Source organism: Dryobates pubescens, chromosome 3 (genome assembly GCF_014839835.1).
Source record: "Dryobates pubescens isolate bDryPub1 chromosome 3, bDryPub1.pri, whole genome shotgun sequence".
Lineage (NCBI taxonomy): Eukaryota > Metazoa > Chordata > Aves > Piciformes > Picidae > Dryobates > Dryobates pubescens.
The window spans coordinates 22022473-22041654 of NC_071614.1; the positions used below are offsets into that span (position 1 = coordinate 22022473).

The 19182-nt window shown below is 44.7% G+C and overlaps 1 protein-coding gene across 1 annotated transcript in view; it reads left to right on the forward strand.

Moving 5' to 3' along the window:
* The window catches only part of ELP3 (elongator acetyltransferase complex subunit 3), a 110236-nt gene that overhangs the window by 78598 nt on the left and 12456 nt on the right, over positions 1-19182 (forward strand). Inside the window, exons 13-14 of the mRNA XM_054179754.1 lie at positions 3744-3971; positions 6600-6681. Of these exons, the coding sequence (XP_054035729.1) occupies positions 3744-3971; positions 6600-6681 (310 nt within the window). The remainder of the gene's footprint in view (positions 1-3743; positions 3972-6599; positions 6682-19182) is intronic.

Sequence of the window (19182 nt, forward strand, 5' to 3'; positions counted from 1 at the left end):
CACACAGGTTCTGATCCATCTTACTGTATATGTGTGCTGTGGCTAATAAATCATGCCATTCTCCTATTCCTTTACTGACATTAAGGAGAGACTGAAATGATTCTCTGGAATTTATCATATACTGACTTTGCTTTCAACCCAGGTGGGTTTGGAATCTCTCCAGAGAAGGAAACCCCGCTGCCTCTCTAGGCAGCCTGGTCCAGTGCTCCAGCACCCTCACAGGGAAATTTTTCCTCATCTTCAGATGGAACCTCCTGGGTTCCAGTTTGTGCCCATCGCCCCTTGTCCTGTCACTGGGCACCACTGAAAAGATTCAGGCCCTCTTGCTCCCTACCCTTTAGACATTGATGAGCATTGAGAAGATCCCCTCGCAGTCTGATCTTCTCTAGGCTAAATGTCACCAGGTTCTCAGCCTTTCCTCATCGGAGAGATGGTCTAATCCCCTCATCATCTTCATGTCCTCCACTGGACTGTATCAAGAAGTTCCCTGTCTCTCTTGAACTGGGGAGCCCTGAACTGGACCCAGTACCCTGGATATGGCCTCACTAATGCAGAAAGAGGACACATACATACCGCTTTCCTGTCTTACAGTCACATACCCACTTTCTAAATGTGACCCACCAAACTGGGGTTAGACTCTTAGGTGTAAGCACAGAGAGATTCCAAACAGAGGTACTCTCATTTGTGCTTTGGTAGCTCCAGTGATTATTTAGGCCTCAAGGAGGCTCCAATTTTGGTGCCAGAAGTTAAGCAGAGTGAATATCCTCTGAATTTAGCATCTGAAAGATGTTTCACTTTGCAAATCAGAGATACTCAGAGCCATATTCTGTTTCTGTCCTGCCATTATGTGCATTCAGAGGGAGTGCAATGCCTCCCACCCTGCAGAACAGAAATCCAGTGTAACAGTGTGTAAATGTATAATGATCCCAAATAAATTATCTTGCTCTTGCCAGCTTTCTGTGTGAACTTAGGGTGTGTGGTCTTGTTTGTGCAGAGGCCATGGAGCCTTTGTGCTCTGCTCCCCTTACCTAATCTGTGGTCATCTCACGAAGTATCTTCTAAAGATATCAGTTGTCAGCAGCCCTAAGTGTGATTTAAATTGTAAATTTCTTGAGTAGTTAGCAAATAGCTTATCACAGGGTTTTCAAAGCAGTGTTCTGTTGAAAATTCCCTTTGTTCAACTCATCTGTCTGAGTGGCAGGAGGATGTCATTATGTAGTCGCAGCAAAATTTATCATGACAGCAAGCAAGAGAAATATTCTGAAGATGGTATAATTCTTCTCAGGCTTTAGACTAATAACAAGGTAGGATGTTTTTCTTGGCTTTATGAGTAAACAACACATCCTTGTGATAAGAGAGGCTATCATCCCAGACTTAAAATAAATTAATCGCTGTAATTAGTTACATTTTATGCAACTTCTGTCTGTTTAGGACCAGTAGCTGCATGCATTTCTGCAGTGGTGATAGGGTCTGCTTTTGGAACTATTTGTTTTTTTAAAAACACCACTTTGAAGTAGGCTATTTGCTTGTATCTGGTTATTTACAGAGCTGCCTTCTCATTTAGTGGCATTTCTCCGTAGCAGCAGAAGATATTTGCTTGCTCAGAGTGGTTAAGGCTACAGAGAGCTACATAAGAGCCTTAAAAATGCTCCAGTGAATTGTTGCTGTTGGATTGACAGTTTGTGAAAGGCGAGGGGCAATGACAGCTCTGCTAGAGATATAAGCCCACATTAAAGCAGAAAGTGTAATACGTTGAAGCTGCTGTTTCTGCAAAGCAAGGGGGTTTGTATCAAGGTAACAATCTCAGTGTAGAGCTGTAGTAGGAATAAGGCAGATTTTTATGCTGGGAGTAGCTGTTCTGCGTTGAGTGTCATCTGCAACTGTGTTTTCCCTTTGTCAAAAGTAAGCTTAAGCCAGACTGTGCTGGACATTTAATAGGATTGCATATGGAAATGCTCATCTACCTTGATGAGAGTTATTCTTACCCAGCATGCAGCATGGTTTAGGGACAAGGGAGTGACACTGGGGACTGCAGCATGCTGGTGCAGGTGGCTCCTACTAACCAACCAGGAAGTGATTCAGAATGGCTTTTGCCACATTGAAACCAGAAGGAAGAGGCTTTGTAGGTCTCATGAGTCCCTGAAAACCCTTTATGTATCCTTGGACACACTTTGCCCAGGGAAGCAGGGAGAACAAAAGGCTCCATCCAGTAGGGATCAGCTTATGTGCTGGATGCTTATGGGGCTATAAACACGCACACGATATAAAGCCTCCTGGTGAAGGTTCCTGTAATCTTCCTTTGTCTCTGCCTGCAAGTGCCTTTCAGGCTCGGTGTGAGAAGAACACAGAATATAGCCCCTGCTGGAAGACAAGTAATGGAGCCATGTTTTCTGCTTGTTTTGTCCTCAGGAGGAACCAGGAGTTCTCCAATCTTGCCATTTCAAACTCTTAATATAGCAACATTTAATAATATTTTCTGCCTTATTTTTTTTCATACCTGAGTAATAAGCTTTAAGCTAAATGCTTTTCCATATATGAAACTGTGTCTATAAGAGTGTGGTACCTAACAGTAGATCTGAATCAGCATGTGTCAACCATCCTGACACACAGCGGACTGGAAATGACCCAGTAGTGTGCTCCGGTGGCCATGGGGGCCAACAGCATCTCGGCTTGGATCAGCAATAGTGTGGCCTGCAGAACCAGGGAAGTGATCATGCCCCTGTTCTCAGCATTGGTGAGGCCACACCTTGGGTACTGTGTTCATTTTTGGGGCCCTCACTCCAAGAAGGTTGTTGAGGTGCTGCAGCATGTTCAGAGAAGGGCAACAAAGCTGCTGAAGGGTCTGGCCAACAGGTCTTATGAGAAGCAGCTGAGAGAACTGGGGTTGTTTAGCCTGGAGAAACAGAGGGTCATGGGGGACCTTCTGGCTCTACAATTCCCTGAAAGGTGGTTGGGGCAAAGTGGGGGGTTGGTCTCTTCTCACAGGAAGTAGGCAAATTGCACCAGGAGATGTTTAGATTGGCTATTGGGAAAAATGTATTCACTCTAAGAGTGCTTGAGCCCTAGAACAGGCTGCCCAGGGAAGTCACCATCCCTGGAAGTGTTCAAAAAACTTGTGGATGTGGAGCTTAGGCACATGGTTTAGTGGTGAACTTGGCAGTGTTCGGTTAATAGTGGAACTCAGTGATCTTGGAGGTATCTTCCTACCTTAATGATTTTATGACTGCTTCTCATTCTGCAGCCATTTCGAGCCATTTCTTTTGCAAAGCCACCGAGTTTGTAACTGGACCTGAATTTCAATTAGGGCAAGACTTGTGGGTAGAGGCAAGAGTTGCTGCCCTCACTGATTTTCACAGTGATTGTAAAACTTGAGTAACTCAGGAAGCATAGGGTTTAGGTTTCTGACTTACAAACAGGGAACCATGGTGGTTACCAATCCTTCTGGAAAACTTGCAAATAAGGATATAAGACTAGTTCTGTCCCACTGGCAAATATTATTGAAGTAGTCGTGTGTTTTATCTTTAATGTGAGTCTAGTAACAGCTCTTCTTATCCAGTACTGCTAAAATCCATTTAGAATTAAATTGGCCTTTAAGAAATCACTTCATGTTTTCTCTGAATCATAATAGTTTATGGATCCATGAAATTGGTTTTGGTCTGCTCAACGTGTTGCGTAAAGATTTTAAAAGAAGCTTTCCTTTTCTCTTTTCCTGGTATTCATCATCATTTCTTCTCTTTGATCAGATTGAATTAGTTAGAAGAGATTACGTGGCTAATGGTGGCTGGGAGACCTTCCTCTCCTATGAAGATCCAGAGCAGGATATTCTTGTTGGCCTTCTCCGACTGCGGAAGTGTTCGGAGGAGTCATTCAGAGCAGAGCTGAAAGGAGGCGTTTCCATTGTCCGGGAGTTGCACGTGTACGGGAGCGTGGTGCCCGTCAGCAGTCGGGATCCTTCCAAATTCCAGCACCAGGTACTCCACACTGTCTTTATTCGGCATCTCTGCCTCTTTCTTGCACCCCTCTCCCCTGATGTAATTGGAGAAGAATTTTATTTAAAATCCAAGATTCCTCAGTTGCTTTGGATTGTAATCTGCTGCAATAGAAACAGGGTTGAAGGTGAGCCCCCTCCTGTATTTTGCCTGTTGAAGTTGTGCTGCTTCTTAATTCTGGCACTTGCAAGTGCTCTGAGATTAATAAAAAGCATGACTGAATGCTATCAGTGTTGCTTCGTGCCCATACAATACAAGCTCATGTATGCTGCTGCCAATTTGACTTTGAAGTACTTTGCAACTTTGATTCCGAATTATCTTTCCTTTGATATGCTGTGCAGTGCGTCAGACTTGGCTGCAAATTGAGTAAAATCAAAGCAAAGGAGACACATCCATTATGTCTTTGCATTTCCTTCTAAAACTGATCTTGGGGCTTAGAAGCAACATCTGGGGCTCATCCAGTCTGTTCCTGCTAAATCAGGGTCACCCACAGCAGGATGCCCAGGATCACATCCAGGCATATTTGGAATCTGCAGAGAAGGAGATTCCACAACCTCTCTGGGCAGCCTGGTGCTGTGGCACCCTCAGTGAACTGATGAAATAATTTGCATATGAGAAGGTGGTGAGATTTTATTTAACCCTACCCATTCTCTTTCAAGGGAACATTTATTGAATACATTCTTCCTACCAAAACAGAAGAAATCCAACTTTGCTTCTCAGGTGTTTATTGGTTTAAGTGATTTGGTGAGACTCCTGAGTAAAGTCTCCAATAGTTGGGTCAGTTTTTGCTTCAGACACGCTGACGTGACCCTTTCAAATATATCTTAAAGCATGTGAAGAATGAAGTGGAGAGTTGTGCCTCAGACTCCTTTCAGTGACTCATAGGAAAGTGGCACATTATCCTTCTGCTGCATGTGACATGTTGTGGCTTGCATGAGCAAAAAAAAATGTGAATTAAATTTCACCCTGGTAGGTTTTGAACCTTTAGGCTGAGCTTTTAAGAAAGCAATCACTTTGTTCTCTTCGCCAGAAATGCTCAGGGCTGATGTTTCAAATTAACTTCCATGTATTTATTAATCTTTCCCTGAGTATATGCATTAAGATGCAGTTTGACCAGACGCTGATGAAGCGCGACCATGTGCCTGGGGGGGGCAGAAAAAAAGAGAAGTCAATATTTCCAGTGTGAAATAAATAAATTCATTTTAAAAGTGGTCAATCTATGCAATCTATATATCTAAAAAATTTAAATAAATAAATTAAACCAAAAAGAGAGAGAGAAAAATCAATTGAAAGGAGCCAGCTACAAACATGAAAATAGGCTGCAAATTGAAATTTCATGGCATGTGACGCACTCACGTTCATTCAGAACAGTCAGTGTTCAAGAGGTTAATCAGAAAGTGTTCTTCACCCTTGTGGGGGCAATTTCTGATTAGAAGAACATTTTAGAATGGAGATTTCTGTGTGTTATTTAAAGAATGCCTGTAAGTGTTAGCTGCATTTTTGTTTTAGAAGTAAATCACCTCTGATTTCAGTGTCGCCACAGCCCCATTCTGTACGTCTTGTTAGGGAAACAGATGAACAAAGAGCTGAGTATAATTCCTGCATCTTAATGTTAGGAGTGAATTAATCCAATCACTTACTCCCAGATATACAGGACAACAAAGTTGTTAAATAGAGTAGAAAGGCTCTTCCTTATTTTGGAGCATTATTGTGATTCCAGTAGCACTCCTGCTGTGCAAGATTCCCAAACGTAAATAGAGGCATGGATCTGGTCCAGAATATTAACATGCTGTTCTGCCACTCCTTTTGCTTGGGCATCTCCTCTGTCATGAGCTGAGCCTAGGAGAGAGGTACAAAGCTTGAACCTAGCCTAGGTCTGACAGGGCTTGATGCAGCCTTTGTGGGTAGCCTTTACAAGCCCTGTGGTTGCTGCATGCCTAAGTTTTTCATTGTGAAATGAATACAGTAACAGCTTCTGACTCATGGATGGATTGTGGAAGTAAAGATTATAAGGCACTAACATGTCTGTCGGAAATGTGACCTGCAGCATCACCCATCTCTGGGGCTGTGGTGTCCAGCCATATCCATTTCAGCTCATGACTTCAGTCAGAATGGCACTGAGATCCTTCTGCAATTCCACAGCACAAGCAATAGCATCTGGTATTTGTGCTCTGGCTTTGTTCAACTGGCTAGCACAAAGCCATGTCTAGTAAGGCAGCCATTAAGATGGGTGGTTGTGGTTTAGGATGGGTTGTCTCGGCAGGATAGACTTTCTCTGCACCAAGAATTGCAGGATGCCTACCACAATGAGTGACCATCAGTGGATTTAACTTCACTCTGTTCCTGCCATTGAGAAGCAGCCAGAGACTAGAGCTGCCTGTGAATAATTTCATGATCAGAGAAAAAACGAAAAACAAAAAAAGCCATGAGAAAGCTCCACTTAATGCTGGTGCACCTATTCTGAAGCTCTCTCCCGCTGTATTCAGCAATATTCCTGATCATTGCTCTGTCAGAAAATACCAATCTTTGGGAACTGTACTAATGCTCACATTCAGACCTTGCTATTTTTACAGAACTTACCTTTTCATCCTGATATTTCTCCCATTACAGGGATTTGGTATGTTGCTAATGGAAGAGGCAGAAAGAATAGCCAAGGAGGAGCACGGGTCGTGGAAAATTGCTGTAATTTCAGGTACCTTTGCTTTATCCCTTTTATTTTTTTTTATTTGTATCCTATTCTGAAAATAAGCCCACTGCAGCCAACACAACTGCTTTGAACATTCATCATTAGGTAGAGAACTCATTCGTATTTGACCGTATTTAATGCTTTGAACATTCGCGTTAGGTAGAAAATGAGAATCACCAGAAGTTTCTTCTTAATGGAGTGAAATTCCATTGAGGCTTTCATCAGGCGATAGGAAGCAGCACAGCAGAGGACACACTGCAGGGTACCATCCTACTCCAAGCTCAGAAGGAGGCAGACTGTGTGACTGTGGGTTTCTCCCTTCTACAAACCCTGCTATTTCCAACCTCCCTGATTTGGCCTGGTCACAGGCTGTTATTGGCAAGGCTGTTTTACAGAGCTTATGAGGATAGAAAATTGCCAGCCTCCATTTTAGAGTCTTTCTGCAAGCACCATCATTAGGGTGAACAGATGTGCTTTTAGGATACATTAAGCATTATCATGAAGAAGGGAGCTGAAGAAGAAAGAGCTGCAGCTCCTATCTTCTGTTTAATTTTCAAGACACTGTGACAGGGGAGAGTGGCATCAGTTCCTCGTGCATGTGTGTGTGTGAAGTCAGGGCCTCCTTTGTGTCTTAATTTATCTTGCATGAGCAGTTACGGCAGCTGTAGAAAGCTTTTAGAGGCATGTAATGGGGGAAGCTGATGAATGCAGAGGTACAGAAACTCTTGTTGGCATAAGATTAATGTATGCAAACAGAATAGCTGTAGTAGAGACCTTTTGCAAAAAATAATCATCTGCTGCCCCACTGAAAAGCAGAAATCCGCAACTTGGATCCAGCCTGCTGAGTGCTGAAGTGAAGAGCTTCTCTCTGTGTTTCCAGCTGTGTAATGTCTCTGGCTGTTGAAAAGCCAAAGTGGGCTGTCTCAACAAGTACTTGTGACAAGGGCCACAGCATGAGGACGGTGTGCAGGCAGTAGCCAGATGCTTTAAGAGAATTCTGTATTCTCTGGACTCGCTATTTCTTGTTTGCTGAAGATGTGTGTCAGTTGTGTTTCCCTGTTGCTGCTGCATGGGTGTTAATTTCAATAGGGAATTTCATGTGGCTGAGAAATGTCTATACCATGTTGCTCCTCAGTAAATCACAGATTCTTAGCATGGTAGCAGTTGGAAAGGACCTCTGGAGGTCATCTAGTCCAACCCCACTGCTAAAGCAGGGTTATCCAGAGCAGGTCACTCAGGATCACAGCCAGGTGGGTTTGGAATCTCTCCAGAGGAGACTCCACAACCTCTCTGGGCAGCCTGATCCCCGGCTCTGCCACCCTCACAGGAAAGAAGTTTTTCACCATGCTCAGATGGAACCTCCTGGGTTCCAGTTTGTGCCCATTGCTGCTTGTTCTGTTAACTGGATGCCACTGAAAAGAGTCTGAAGCATTTTGGCACCCACCCTTTAGCTATTCATCAGCCTTGAGAAGTTCCCCTCTCAGTCTGCCCCTCTCTAGGCTAAAGAGCCCCAGGTCTTTCAGGCTTTCGTGTGCCAGTCCTCTTTCCCTGTTGCTACTGCACAGGTATGAATCTGAACTGGGAATTTCATGTGGCTAAGAAATGTCCATTCCATGTCATTCCTTGGTAAGGAAGAAAGTTGAAAGTGAAAATGGTATCAGTAGCATCTTGGCTTGGGACATGCGGAGAGAGGAACTTAGGATTCCTCTACACTAAAGAACACTTCTTTTGGCAAGAAAAGAAAAAGTAAAGCAAAGAATAATTATTTCCAAAAGCAGTCACCTTACTAATTTTAGCCATATTTTAGCAAACTGGTGAGAAGAAAATATTATTTGCATTGAGATCCAGTGCAAGAATTCTTCTTGTTTTGCTGCATGCACAGTTTGTGGCATCCTGCTAAGACTTTGTCTCTGCTTTTTATGTTGTTTCTCCTGAAGTGCAAAGTACAATATAGTACAATTTGTCTTTGAATACAGAATGCTACAGCATCTGCAAAGACCACAAGCTTTACAGCTGTTTCCTTGGAGATGTCGCCACTTGAATTTCAGTTCTCTTGTTGGTTTTAATCTGAAATAAAACTGCAGCCAGAAGTTCTTTCTCTATGGGAGGATGAACTTGGGTTTGATAATTTTGGTTTCAGAATAGATTTTCAGTCTAGCAACCCATTGCAAGGTGACATCTCCAGCATACTGCAAAATTTTGACTGCTTTTTAGAGGGAAGCAAGTAAGGGAGAAGATATCTTGAAGATGTCTTCTCCTATGCAGACAGGCTGAGAAGAGTTGGAGTTGTTCAGCCTGGAGAAGAGAAGGCTCTGGGGAGACCTTCATTGTGACTTTCCAGTACTTAAAGGGGCCAAGAAGAAAGAGTGGGACAGACTTTCTAGCAGGACCTGTTGAGAAAGGACAGGAGTGATGGTTTTAAATAGAATAGAATAGAATAGAATAGAATAGAATAGAATAGAATAGAATAGAATAGAATAGAATAGAATAGAATAGAATAGAATAGAATAGAATAGAATAGAATAGGACCAGGTTGGAAGAGACCTTCAAGATCATCACGTCCAACCCACCATCCAACACCACCTAATCAACTAAACCAACCCTATCAACTAAATCAACCCTATCAAGTCTCCTCCTAAACACCTCCAATGATGGTGACTCCACCACCTCCCTGGGCAGCACATTCCAATGGGCAGTCACTCTCTCTGTGAAGAATTTCTTCCTAATATCCAGTCTGAACTTCCCCTGGAGATTCAGACTAGACACAAGGAAGAAATGTTTTATGCTAAGGGTGGTGAGACATTGGCCCAGGTTGCACAGAGAGGCAGTAGAAGCCCCATCCCTAGAACCTTTCTAGGTCATGTTGGATGAAATTCTGAATAACTGGCCCTATCTGAAGATACCCCTGCTGACTGCAGGGGATTTGGTCTAGATAACCTTCAAAAGTCCCTTCCCACCCAAACCATTCTGTGATTCTATATCTCTGCCAGGAGTTCATCTCATTAGTAGTACAGGTATTTGTGGATGCTTCATGGCAGTGTTTTGTTTTCCACCATCTTTTCTTCAACAGTGTTTTCTAGTCTTGCACTTACAGCTACATCAGTACCAGTCAACTGAAAACCAGTGCCAGAACATGCAAACTGCATCTTCAGGGAGTGGTCCTTGGTCCACTGCTGGAGAGCTGCATGAGGCAGTGCTAGAGTCCACCAGGACTGGAACCTCCTCAGGACTTCTGCTAGCAAAGTAACTGAGTGGATGGTTGAATTTCTGTACTTGTAATAATTTTTAGGGCAGTTAGTCTAAGTAGCAAACTTTCTCTTGGATTTCTTCAAAAAGAAGTGCATGTGTTTGTAAGATGGGACATCATCAAGAGTTTTCACTACTGGCTAAAGGTTAGGGCTCACCTCCTGGATCAGTTCAAATTCAGCTTTGATCAGAAATAAGCTCTTGTAGAAATTAGCAGCTCTGGTCAGAAATAAGCAGCTATGATTGGAAATTAGGAGCTGTGGTTAGGAATGAGCAGCAGTCATCATGGAAGGGGGCTTGGACTAAATAATCTGTAAAGGTCTCTTACAACCCTAATCATTCTTCAGTCTTCTGTGACTGTTCCCTACCCTAGCTTTGAATAGGGGCATCTCATAGTGATTGTTTTAGGACAGCTCATTTCCTAGGGATCTCAAATGACTGGGTGCTCCCTGATACCCTGCTGTATGCCAGAACCTTGCTTTGCATAGTTGATCACTGAAAATATTCCTCTTCCTCCAGACATATGAGGCCAGGCACCCATCTCTGCAGCTGGTGAGGGGTCTGCTTGCCCTTTAAGGAGTTAATTTGGGGAGCTAGGTAAGTCTGAAGGGGTTCATGAGTCTCTGACTGATTCTTTGCCACAGCTTTGAATTGAATTTGATTTGGAGATGCATTTAACTCAAGACAAATGAAGGTAAATTCAGATGAAAGTATGTATGTACAGTGTCCAAAACAGGCAATGCAGTTACAAGTGGTTATGAAAAACAGGAGAGAAAGAAAAACCCAGCATATGACTAATCTGCTTTTAGTGAGGGCGCATTAGAAACGCCTCTCTCCTGTCCAGCTGATTTGCTGTCCATCCTGATCAAGGCACTATTCAACATTTCCTGACATCTCAGGCTGTGTCCATTAGAGCCTTACTCATTAGAAACCTCTTTCCTCCATGGCAGAGCATGCTAGCTGCCAGAGCCAATTTTCCTTTTGTCCAGACTTCCCAGAGGACTTCAGACATAATCTTTTCCTTTCTGCCTCGGCTTGCTTCCTTCCCATGTATAACCTAGTTGCTACTCTTAATTAAACATTATTTCTCTTGCTGGTGATGCAGCTGTCTCCTTGCTTAGGTCAGGTGTCATGTCTTGTACTTGCCCATTGCTTGCTTCAGGGTGGACTAAAGCTCCTTCCCCCTCAGCAGTGAGTCAGTAGCATATTTCAGTGTGAAGTGTTCACGTTTTTACATTCTCTGCCAGGCAGTACTGTAAAATCATTTATACAAACATGCAAATGGGAAACAAGTGAGTAATTCGTGATTGCCTCCTGATTAAGATCAGTAGGACCATAATAATCAGATTGGGGTGGCTGATCCCAACATCTTTCTCCTAAGCATCCTGCAGCCAGCCAGGAATCCACAATTTCAAGGCTGTGAATAGAAATTAAACTAATACCACCTGCTTGCTGTGGTCTCCACGAAAGATAAAATCGTTCATTACAGTCGGTGACTCATCTCCCAGTCTGTTGGTGCTGCTGCAGCACAGACTCCTGTGTTTAAGGAAACTGTGCAGCTCTTGCCTTTGCCTTTTGCAGTTAGGGAGGAACCAAAGGCTCAGAACTTTCAAAAAGTAAATCCAGTGCTTCATACCAGTGTTAAATTCACCTGTGATGAAGAGCATTAAAGGGGAGACAATTGAGCTGGCACCAAGCTGAGTGGTGCGTTTGATGTGTCTGAGGGACAGGATCCATCCAGAGGGACCTTGACAAGCTGAAGAAGTGGGGCTCTTTGAACCTCCTGAGGATCAACAAGACCAAGTGCAAGGTCCTGCACCTGGGTAAGGCCATTCCCCAGTATCAGTTCAGGCTGGGGGATGATGGGATGGAGAGCAGCCCTGTGGAGAAGGGCTTGGGGGTAGTGGTGGATGAAAAGGTGGATATGAGCCAGCAACATGCACTTATAGCAGAGAAGCCAACCATCTCCTGGGCTTTATCACAAACAGTGTCACCAGCAGATTGAAGGAGGGAATTCTGCCCCAGTGCTTGACTCTGGAGGAACCCCACCTGCAGTGCTTGGTCCAGCTCTGGGGTCCTCAGCACAGTAGTGACATGGACCTGCTGGTGCAGATCCAGAGGATCCAGGCTGGAACCCTTCTGCTGTGAGGACAGTTGGGGTTGTTCAGCCTGGGGAAGAGAAGGCCCTGGGGAGACCTTATTGTGGCCTTTCAGTACTTAAAGGAGTTGAGAATTAAGCTGGGGACAGACTTTTTTGTAAGGCCTGTTCTGACAGGACAAGGGGTGATAGTTTTAAACTGAAAGAGGGGAGATTCAGACTAGGAGGACAGGCTTTATGCTGAGGGTAGTGAGACACTGTCCCAGGTTGCCCTGTGAGTTGGTAAAAGCCCCATCCCTCAAAACAGTCTAGATCAGGTTGGATGGAGCTCTGAGCAGCTGGTTGTAGTAGAAGATGTCCCTCTGCTGCCTGCAGGGGGGTTGGACTAGATGACCTTTGAAGGTCCCTTCCCACCCAAACCATTCTGTAAGTCTACAACATAAATCACAGGTAGAGTTTCAGGGCACATTTGTAGGTACTCTGAAGTACACTAATTCCCTTGTGCAAACAGCCTTTTGGTCAAGCCAGGAGTAATAAATTACTTGAGTAATCAGCATCTCGTGGTTCCTACTGGATGTTGATTCATGGACTGCCTCGGAGATTGCCAACTGCCAGGGCGTACTCAGGAGACATTAGGATGAAGGTGGGAGAATTGATGGGGTTTGGGAGGGCTCCCTAGAGTTTTGCTTCCAGCCCTGGTTGGTTATTTTCAGAAGTACCAATCTTATTAGCTATTAATAAGAGAAGAAGTGGCCCACGATAAGTGGAAATATGGGACTGTGAATGAATTGACTCTGATGTTTGTCTGCCTCAGATTGATGGCCTTTGTAAAAGAAATTAATTAGAGGGAAGAAGCAAAGGATAAACTTGTACTAAGGGATCGGTGCTGGGAAATAGCTATGGTGTACAATCCTCTGGTTCTTAATGCACTTCAGTTTTGAAGGTTTAAAACCTAACAGCTTTGGCTGGATACTGCATTAACTGGGATTTGGGTGCAGGCGTCAACAGGAATGTTGCTGTCCTTAGGCAAGGACACTTCAAAAGCCAGCATTCTGCAAGGGTATTTTGGCAGGAAGCTTTTATATTTGTATACCATGAGATATCCTGCAAAGATTTATACCATGGATTAATCTGTGCATGATAAAGAGCAGAGACTTAACACCTGTCTTGCATCTGTCCCAGCTGAGCATGTTTTGGAAAGTGAGAACCTGGCTTTATTTGTTAAGGTTTTTGTGTGGTGTCCATCTGCCTGCAGGAGGTTTCCTTACAGTAGACACAGGAAGAACCAGTAAGGCAAGCCCTACACAAAATCTACTGAGCAGGAGTTGAATGTGTGGGGAAAGCTTCTTTGTGCTTCTCCCATCCTCAGCATCCTTTCCCCAGTCTAAACCCAAACCATCTCCACTTTTATAAAGCCCAAACAATTGAGAAAAAAAAAAACAACAAACAACTAACTTAACTCCACTGGGTATGATGGAGATGGTGTAGAATAAGGGGTGGATAATGTCATGATTCGGGCTAGAATGGGGTTAATTTTCAGAAGCCATTTCACAAATTCTGCAATTAGACTGGGTAGGAAGTGTTCAGAAATCAGATGAATGACGAAATGAAGGTGATTTCCATCCTAGTGACTCGTAATGCCCAGTAGTATAAAAAGCATTGAATCAGAACTGTGAGCAACAGCAGTTTTCAGGGATTTAAAAATAAATAGCATTTTCTTTCACAGGAATCTTGCTCTCTGACTGCCACTGTCCTTACACTGCCTGCCAGTGGTAATCCTCTTTTTCAAGGCTGCACCAGGGGTTACAGGCTTAAGGCTCATTCTCAGTCGAAGCTTTGAGTGTAGAGTTGGTTGAGTTGTGAGTTTCACCTTCGGCGTCTTTCTAACCCAAATTCGATGCACGCTTCGTAGTTACTACTGGCTTAAGGCTGGCTTATCTCCAGAGTGCTCTGTTCATCTCTTAAAGCTGTTAAAGAAGGGCTAATGCTCCTCCCTGCTCTACCTTCCCTGCAATCAGGCTGGCATTCTGCACCTCATCAGCTGCCATTGCCTTCCCCAGCGCAGGGTGAGGACCTCTCCTGATGTCACCAGCGGGGGTATTCATGAGACAGCAAGCAGATTTTCCTCTAAAAGCACAATCAAACCAGCACTGCACATCAGTCCTCGTGCTTCTTCAGAGCACATTAGCTTGTGCTCCTAGAGGAAAAAAAAAAAAACACATTCAGAGTTTCCCAGCAGACTCTTTCCAAAGCATTTTGCTCTCCCTGCTGTTCGGGGAGTAAACGGGTTCAGCTGAACCTCTCTTCCCATCCTAAGTCTTCTAGCTCTTAGGGATGTTCAGTTTATAGATGGAAAAGGAAAAAGATGCAGAGAGGTTTAACAGGATTTCCATCACTTACAGTGATGGTGCCTGAACCCATGCAAGGTTACCTCCAAACAAAGGAAAATCTTGAGGTCCACTGCATCAGGCACCCAGGAGTCATCACGGGCAATGAACCGGGGAATGATACTCAAAGCCAGCCAGGCTGTACAGCAGCTGCCTCGTGGTGTGTCTGGTTAAATATCACTTCATTTGGAGAGGACCAGTGGGAGAACTGCACTTAATTAACTACAGTCAGTGACAAACGCACTAGGAGTGTATCCATAAGGGAAGATAAGCATTTGCAAGGGAGGTTTAGGAAGGATGTTTTGGATTCTGGCAGCACATGGGTAAGTTAGGGTACTGATGGGATGGGAAACGACATGAGCCATTGCTGCTGCGGTTTGATGGTGTGCTTGATGGTGTAGCTACACCTCTGGTATTGCCACAGTGTGGATTCTCTGTCCTACTTAAAGCTACAGATCCTGGATGCCTTGGACCATGGATGCTAAGATTACTCTCTCTAAGGATGCAGTCTAATATCTGGACATTTGACTAAACCAACCAGAAATATTCACAATAATGAAGTGGGTTTGTGGCCCGCTTGCAAAGTCTCTGTGCAGAGCCAGAAGGGTGCTGTCTGCGCCTTAGTCAGAGGGAGGAGGTGCCCCCCACCATCTAAATCAAAGTGAAAAAAAAAAAAGCAAGTGGCTTATTTATCATGAAGTCATTGCTCATTTAAGGTAATTTTCTGCATGAGTGGTGCCTTTCTACTCCTCTGATGTGAGTAGTATATTAGTATGCAGACTTGGGTAGCTGAATGGTAGACCCTGGAGGCATCACTCCATTATTCAGAGCTCTGGGGAGGTCTGATCTGAAATGTCTGTTTTTCCATTTTCCATCATTTGTAGTTGCATGTGTGTTTTCTTTGCCTTTTGCTGGGTTTTGTGGTGGTTCTGGGTTTGTTGGGTTTTTTCCTTTTAGTTACACCCGCTTTGAATTTGCCTCTTTTTAATTTTTCCCCCTTCATTATAAAAAGCCTCCCCAAATCTACATTACACTAAAACAATTTAAAACATGTTGCTTTCTTATGTCCACAATTTTGTAGGCACTGAAAATGTAAGAAACCTTGGTGTTTGAGGTGATAGGGCTCACAAGCTTGCTGAATTTATAAACATTACTTTCTTTGGCAGTAGCTGATGCTAAAATTCTGTATTCAGGATTTTCTCTCTCTTTTGGTAGGATGATGCTACTCCAATCCCTAACAACACTTTCCCTTCCACTCCACTTTACCTATTCAATCCACAGACCTCTATCTGCTCCTCTATGGGATGGGGTTTTTCTTAGCTCTGTTTTGAGGCTGTATCTCCCATTTTGCTGTCAGCATTGGCCAGGGTCCCCTTCGGGAGTCAGTGGCAGCAAGGGCACAGAGTGACTCAAGTAATATAAGGCTTTTATTTTTTTTTGGTCAGAAACTGCATGGCATCCAGAGGATGCTCTAAGACAGACACATGCTCATTCCTTCACAGTCTAAGTACAACACAACCCTGATGCCTCGTGTCCCTTAGTCCAACTTGCAGCATATTTGCTTCAAACTCTGCCTCTGTGTGCAGAATCTGAGTAGGCTGCAGTGCGTCGGATCAATGTGTCGCTGCTGATGCCGGGTGTCTGGGGAAGGGAGTAAATATCGAGTGAGCATGGCCTCCAGCTGTGTCTTGCCCAAAGACATCTAGAGTCAGGCAGGGTGCCTTTGTAACTGATAGCCCTCATGAGATTTTTCTGCCTTGCCAGTCTGTCTGCCTGCAACAATTGACAAACTTCCCTCCTCATCCTTTTCCGTGAGGTTTGTAGGGTCAGCTGCGCTGCCTCGCTGCTTTGCCTTGAACCTGGGAGGAGTAATCTTTTGGGCTACGTGGATGAAGGACAGTCCTCTGTTGAAACAGAATCTTAATCAACGCTTAAAAGTATCTAAAGGGCAGAGGTCAAGTTGATAGCACTAGGCTCTTTTCAGCAGTGCCCGGTAACAGGACAAGGTGCAACAGGTACAAGTAAGAACCTAGGAAGTTCCATCTCCTCATAAAGAAGAATTCCTTTCTTGTGAAGGTGCCACAGCTTTGGACCAGGCTGCCCAGAAAGGTTGTGGAGTCTCCTTCTCTGGAGACATTTCATACCTGCCTGGCTGTGATCCTGAGCAACCTGCCCCTGGTTTAGCAGGGGCTTGGACTAGATGATCTCCAGAGGTCCCTTCCAACCCTCCACCACTCTGTGATTCTGTGAAAACTTTTCCTGTTGTCTCCTTGTGGATTCCTGTTGTCATTGTTTTGACTCTGCTGCTTGACATCCCATAATTAGCCTCTTCTGACCCTAATCCTGTAGCAAATACTTCAAATCCTTTCTTTAAAACAGCACCAGTGATGAATATGTGAAATATAACATGCAACAAATTCTGAAGTACTGTAGGTCTTGGGTCCTTTCCCTCCTAAATGACAGAAGCATAAAGCCACTGACTGGTTGTGCTTAACCAAATTCATGCATAGTGGGTCCTATGTGTTTCCTCTAGGAAGCACCTTCATTATTCTGCTTTTGGTGGTTACCTCTGTGAGCAAAAATGACTAGGGAGATTGGAGTCAATGCTTTACAGTTACTTGTGATTACTTCAAATTATTTGCCCCTCTGCTCAGGTGAGAACACACCTGCAGTTCTGGCTCCAGCTCTGGGGTCCTCAGCACAGGAGAGACATGGACCTGGTGGAGCAGGTCTGGTGGAGGCCACAAAAATGATGAAAGGGCTGAAATCCCTCTGCCGTGAGTGCAGGCTGGGAGAGCTGGGGGTGTTCAGCCTAGAGAAGAGAAGGCTTCAGGGAGATCTTCTTGTGGCCTTTTAGTGTTTAAAGGGGCTGACATGAAAGCTAGGGACAGACTTTTTATCAGGGCCTGTTGTGACAGGACAAGGGGTGGTGGTTTTAAACTGAAAGAGGGGAGATTCAGATTAGAGAGAGGTAGAAATTGTTTACACTAAGGGTGGTGAGACACTGGTCCAGGTTGCCCAGAGAGGTGGTTAATGCCCCATCCCTGAAACCATTCCAAGCTAGGTTAGGTGGGGCTCTGAGCAACCTGCTGTAGTTGAAGATGTCTCTGTTAACTGCAGGGGGACTGAACTGGATGTCCTTTAATGATCCCTTCCTGCTCAAAGCATTCTGTGATTCTACTTGAAGCACGTGAGCAATAAAATTGCCAGACTGGTACCTTTCTCTTTTGAAGTACCATAATTGCACCTGATGTGGAGAAACGTGTGTCAGAAGTGCTTCCCTACCTGCTTTTAAAATATTGTCCATGAACTTAAATACTCTGCATGCAAAAGCAGTTCTGGGAAGGTTCCCACCCCAAACATTTCTGTTCCTTTAATGCATGCGTCATCTATTATAGCAATCTAGGGAATGTGGAGAGAGGCTGTAATTAGCAGGTCTACAGAGACAGAAGGGTTCCAGTGAGTGAACACAGCAGCACAGTGACAGCAGCACTCGCATGTTCAAGGTCACTCATGAGGACTCGCTGCCCCTGGAAGTGCCCAGCACCACCATCCCAAGCCTGGGTGCTCATCCAAGTAGGGAGAAAGTGTCACTGCCCACAGCTGAGCCAGTGAAGGGACCTGCTGAGTGCTGCTGGCATTCCTGGCTGGGTATCATGACCTTTACACCTCTACCTTGAAGATTTGGAGTACAATAGGCCGATAACTGAGTGGCTCTGACCAGCCCATGCCAACACAGGGCTTAGCAATAAGCGAGTGTGAGACATCCATGCATCAGAGCTTGCCTGGGCCCAGCCAGCCTGGCTTTGCCCTGGGTTCCTCCTGGCTCCAAGTGCACTCTGGGCTTTGCTACCTCCTTGCCAAGTCCTTGATCTACTGCTCTTCTTTGTCAGAAGCACTGGGGTTGTGCCAAACTGACATCCTGTCCTGGCACCAAAATACCTTGCTCTGACTCTGTGTGTAACATTGCTGTTCTTGTTTGTTTTGAAGGATGTATCTCCTCCTGTCTCAGGCTTTACACATGGATTTTCACTGTTATCACCTCCAAGCCTTAGCTGTGCTGTCCACTGCTGTTTCTGTGTGCCCTTCAGTTTGAGAAAGCCCCTTTCCTCTAAATTTCACACTGCTGGCATGTGCAAAGCACATTGAATGATTTGGGGCTGGAAGGAACCTTCAAAGGACATCTAGGCCACCGCCCTGTGGTAAGCATGGACATCTTCAACTAGGTCAGGTTACTCAGAGCCCCATCCAACGTGACCTAGAATGTTTCCAGGGATGGGATATCTACCACCTCTCTGGATAACCCGGGCCATAGTCTCACCACCCTCACCATAAACAATTTCTTCCTTATATCCAGCCTAAATCTCCCCTCCTCTGGTTTAAAACCATCACCCCATCACAACAGGCCCTGCTAAAAAGTCCATCCCCATCTTTTGTCTTGGCCTCTTTAAGTACTGGAAAGACACAGCAAGGCTTCTCTGGAGCCTTCTCTTCTGGCCAAACAACCCAAGCTCAGCCTGTCCTCACAGCAGATAGGTTCCAGCCTTTGCATCATTTCTGTGGCCTCCTCTGGAGCTGCTCCAACAGGTCCATGTCTCTGCTCTGCTGAGGACCCCAGAGCTGGACACAGCACTGCAGGTGGGGTCTCACCAGAGCAGAGTAGACGGTGGAAGACTTGACTTTGTGTGGATAAGCCAAGGTTGGTGTTTCCAGTACCAAACAGTGACAGTACACAGCATATTCATTTTACCTCCATAACCAGTTTCTTGCAGAAAG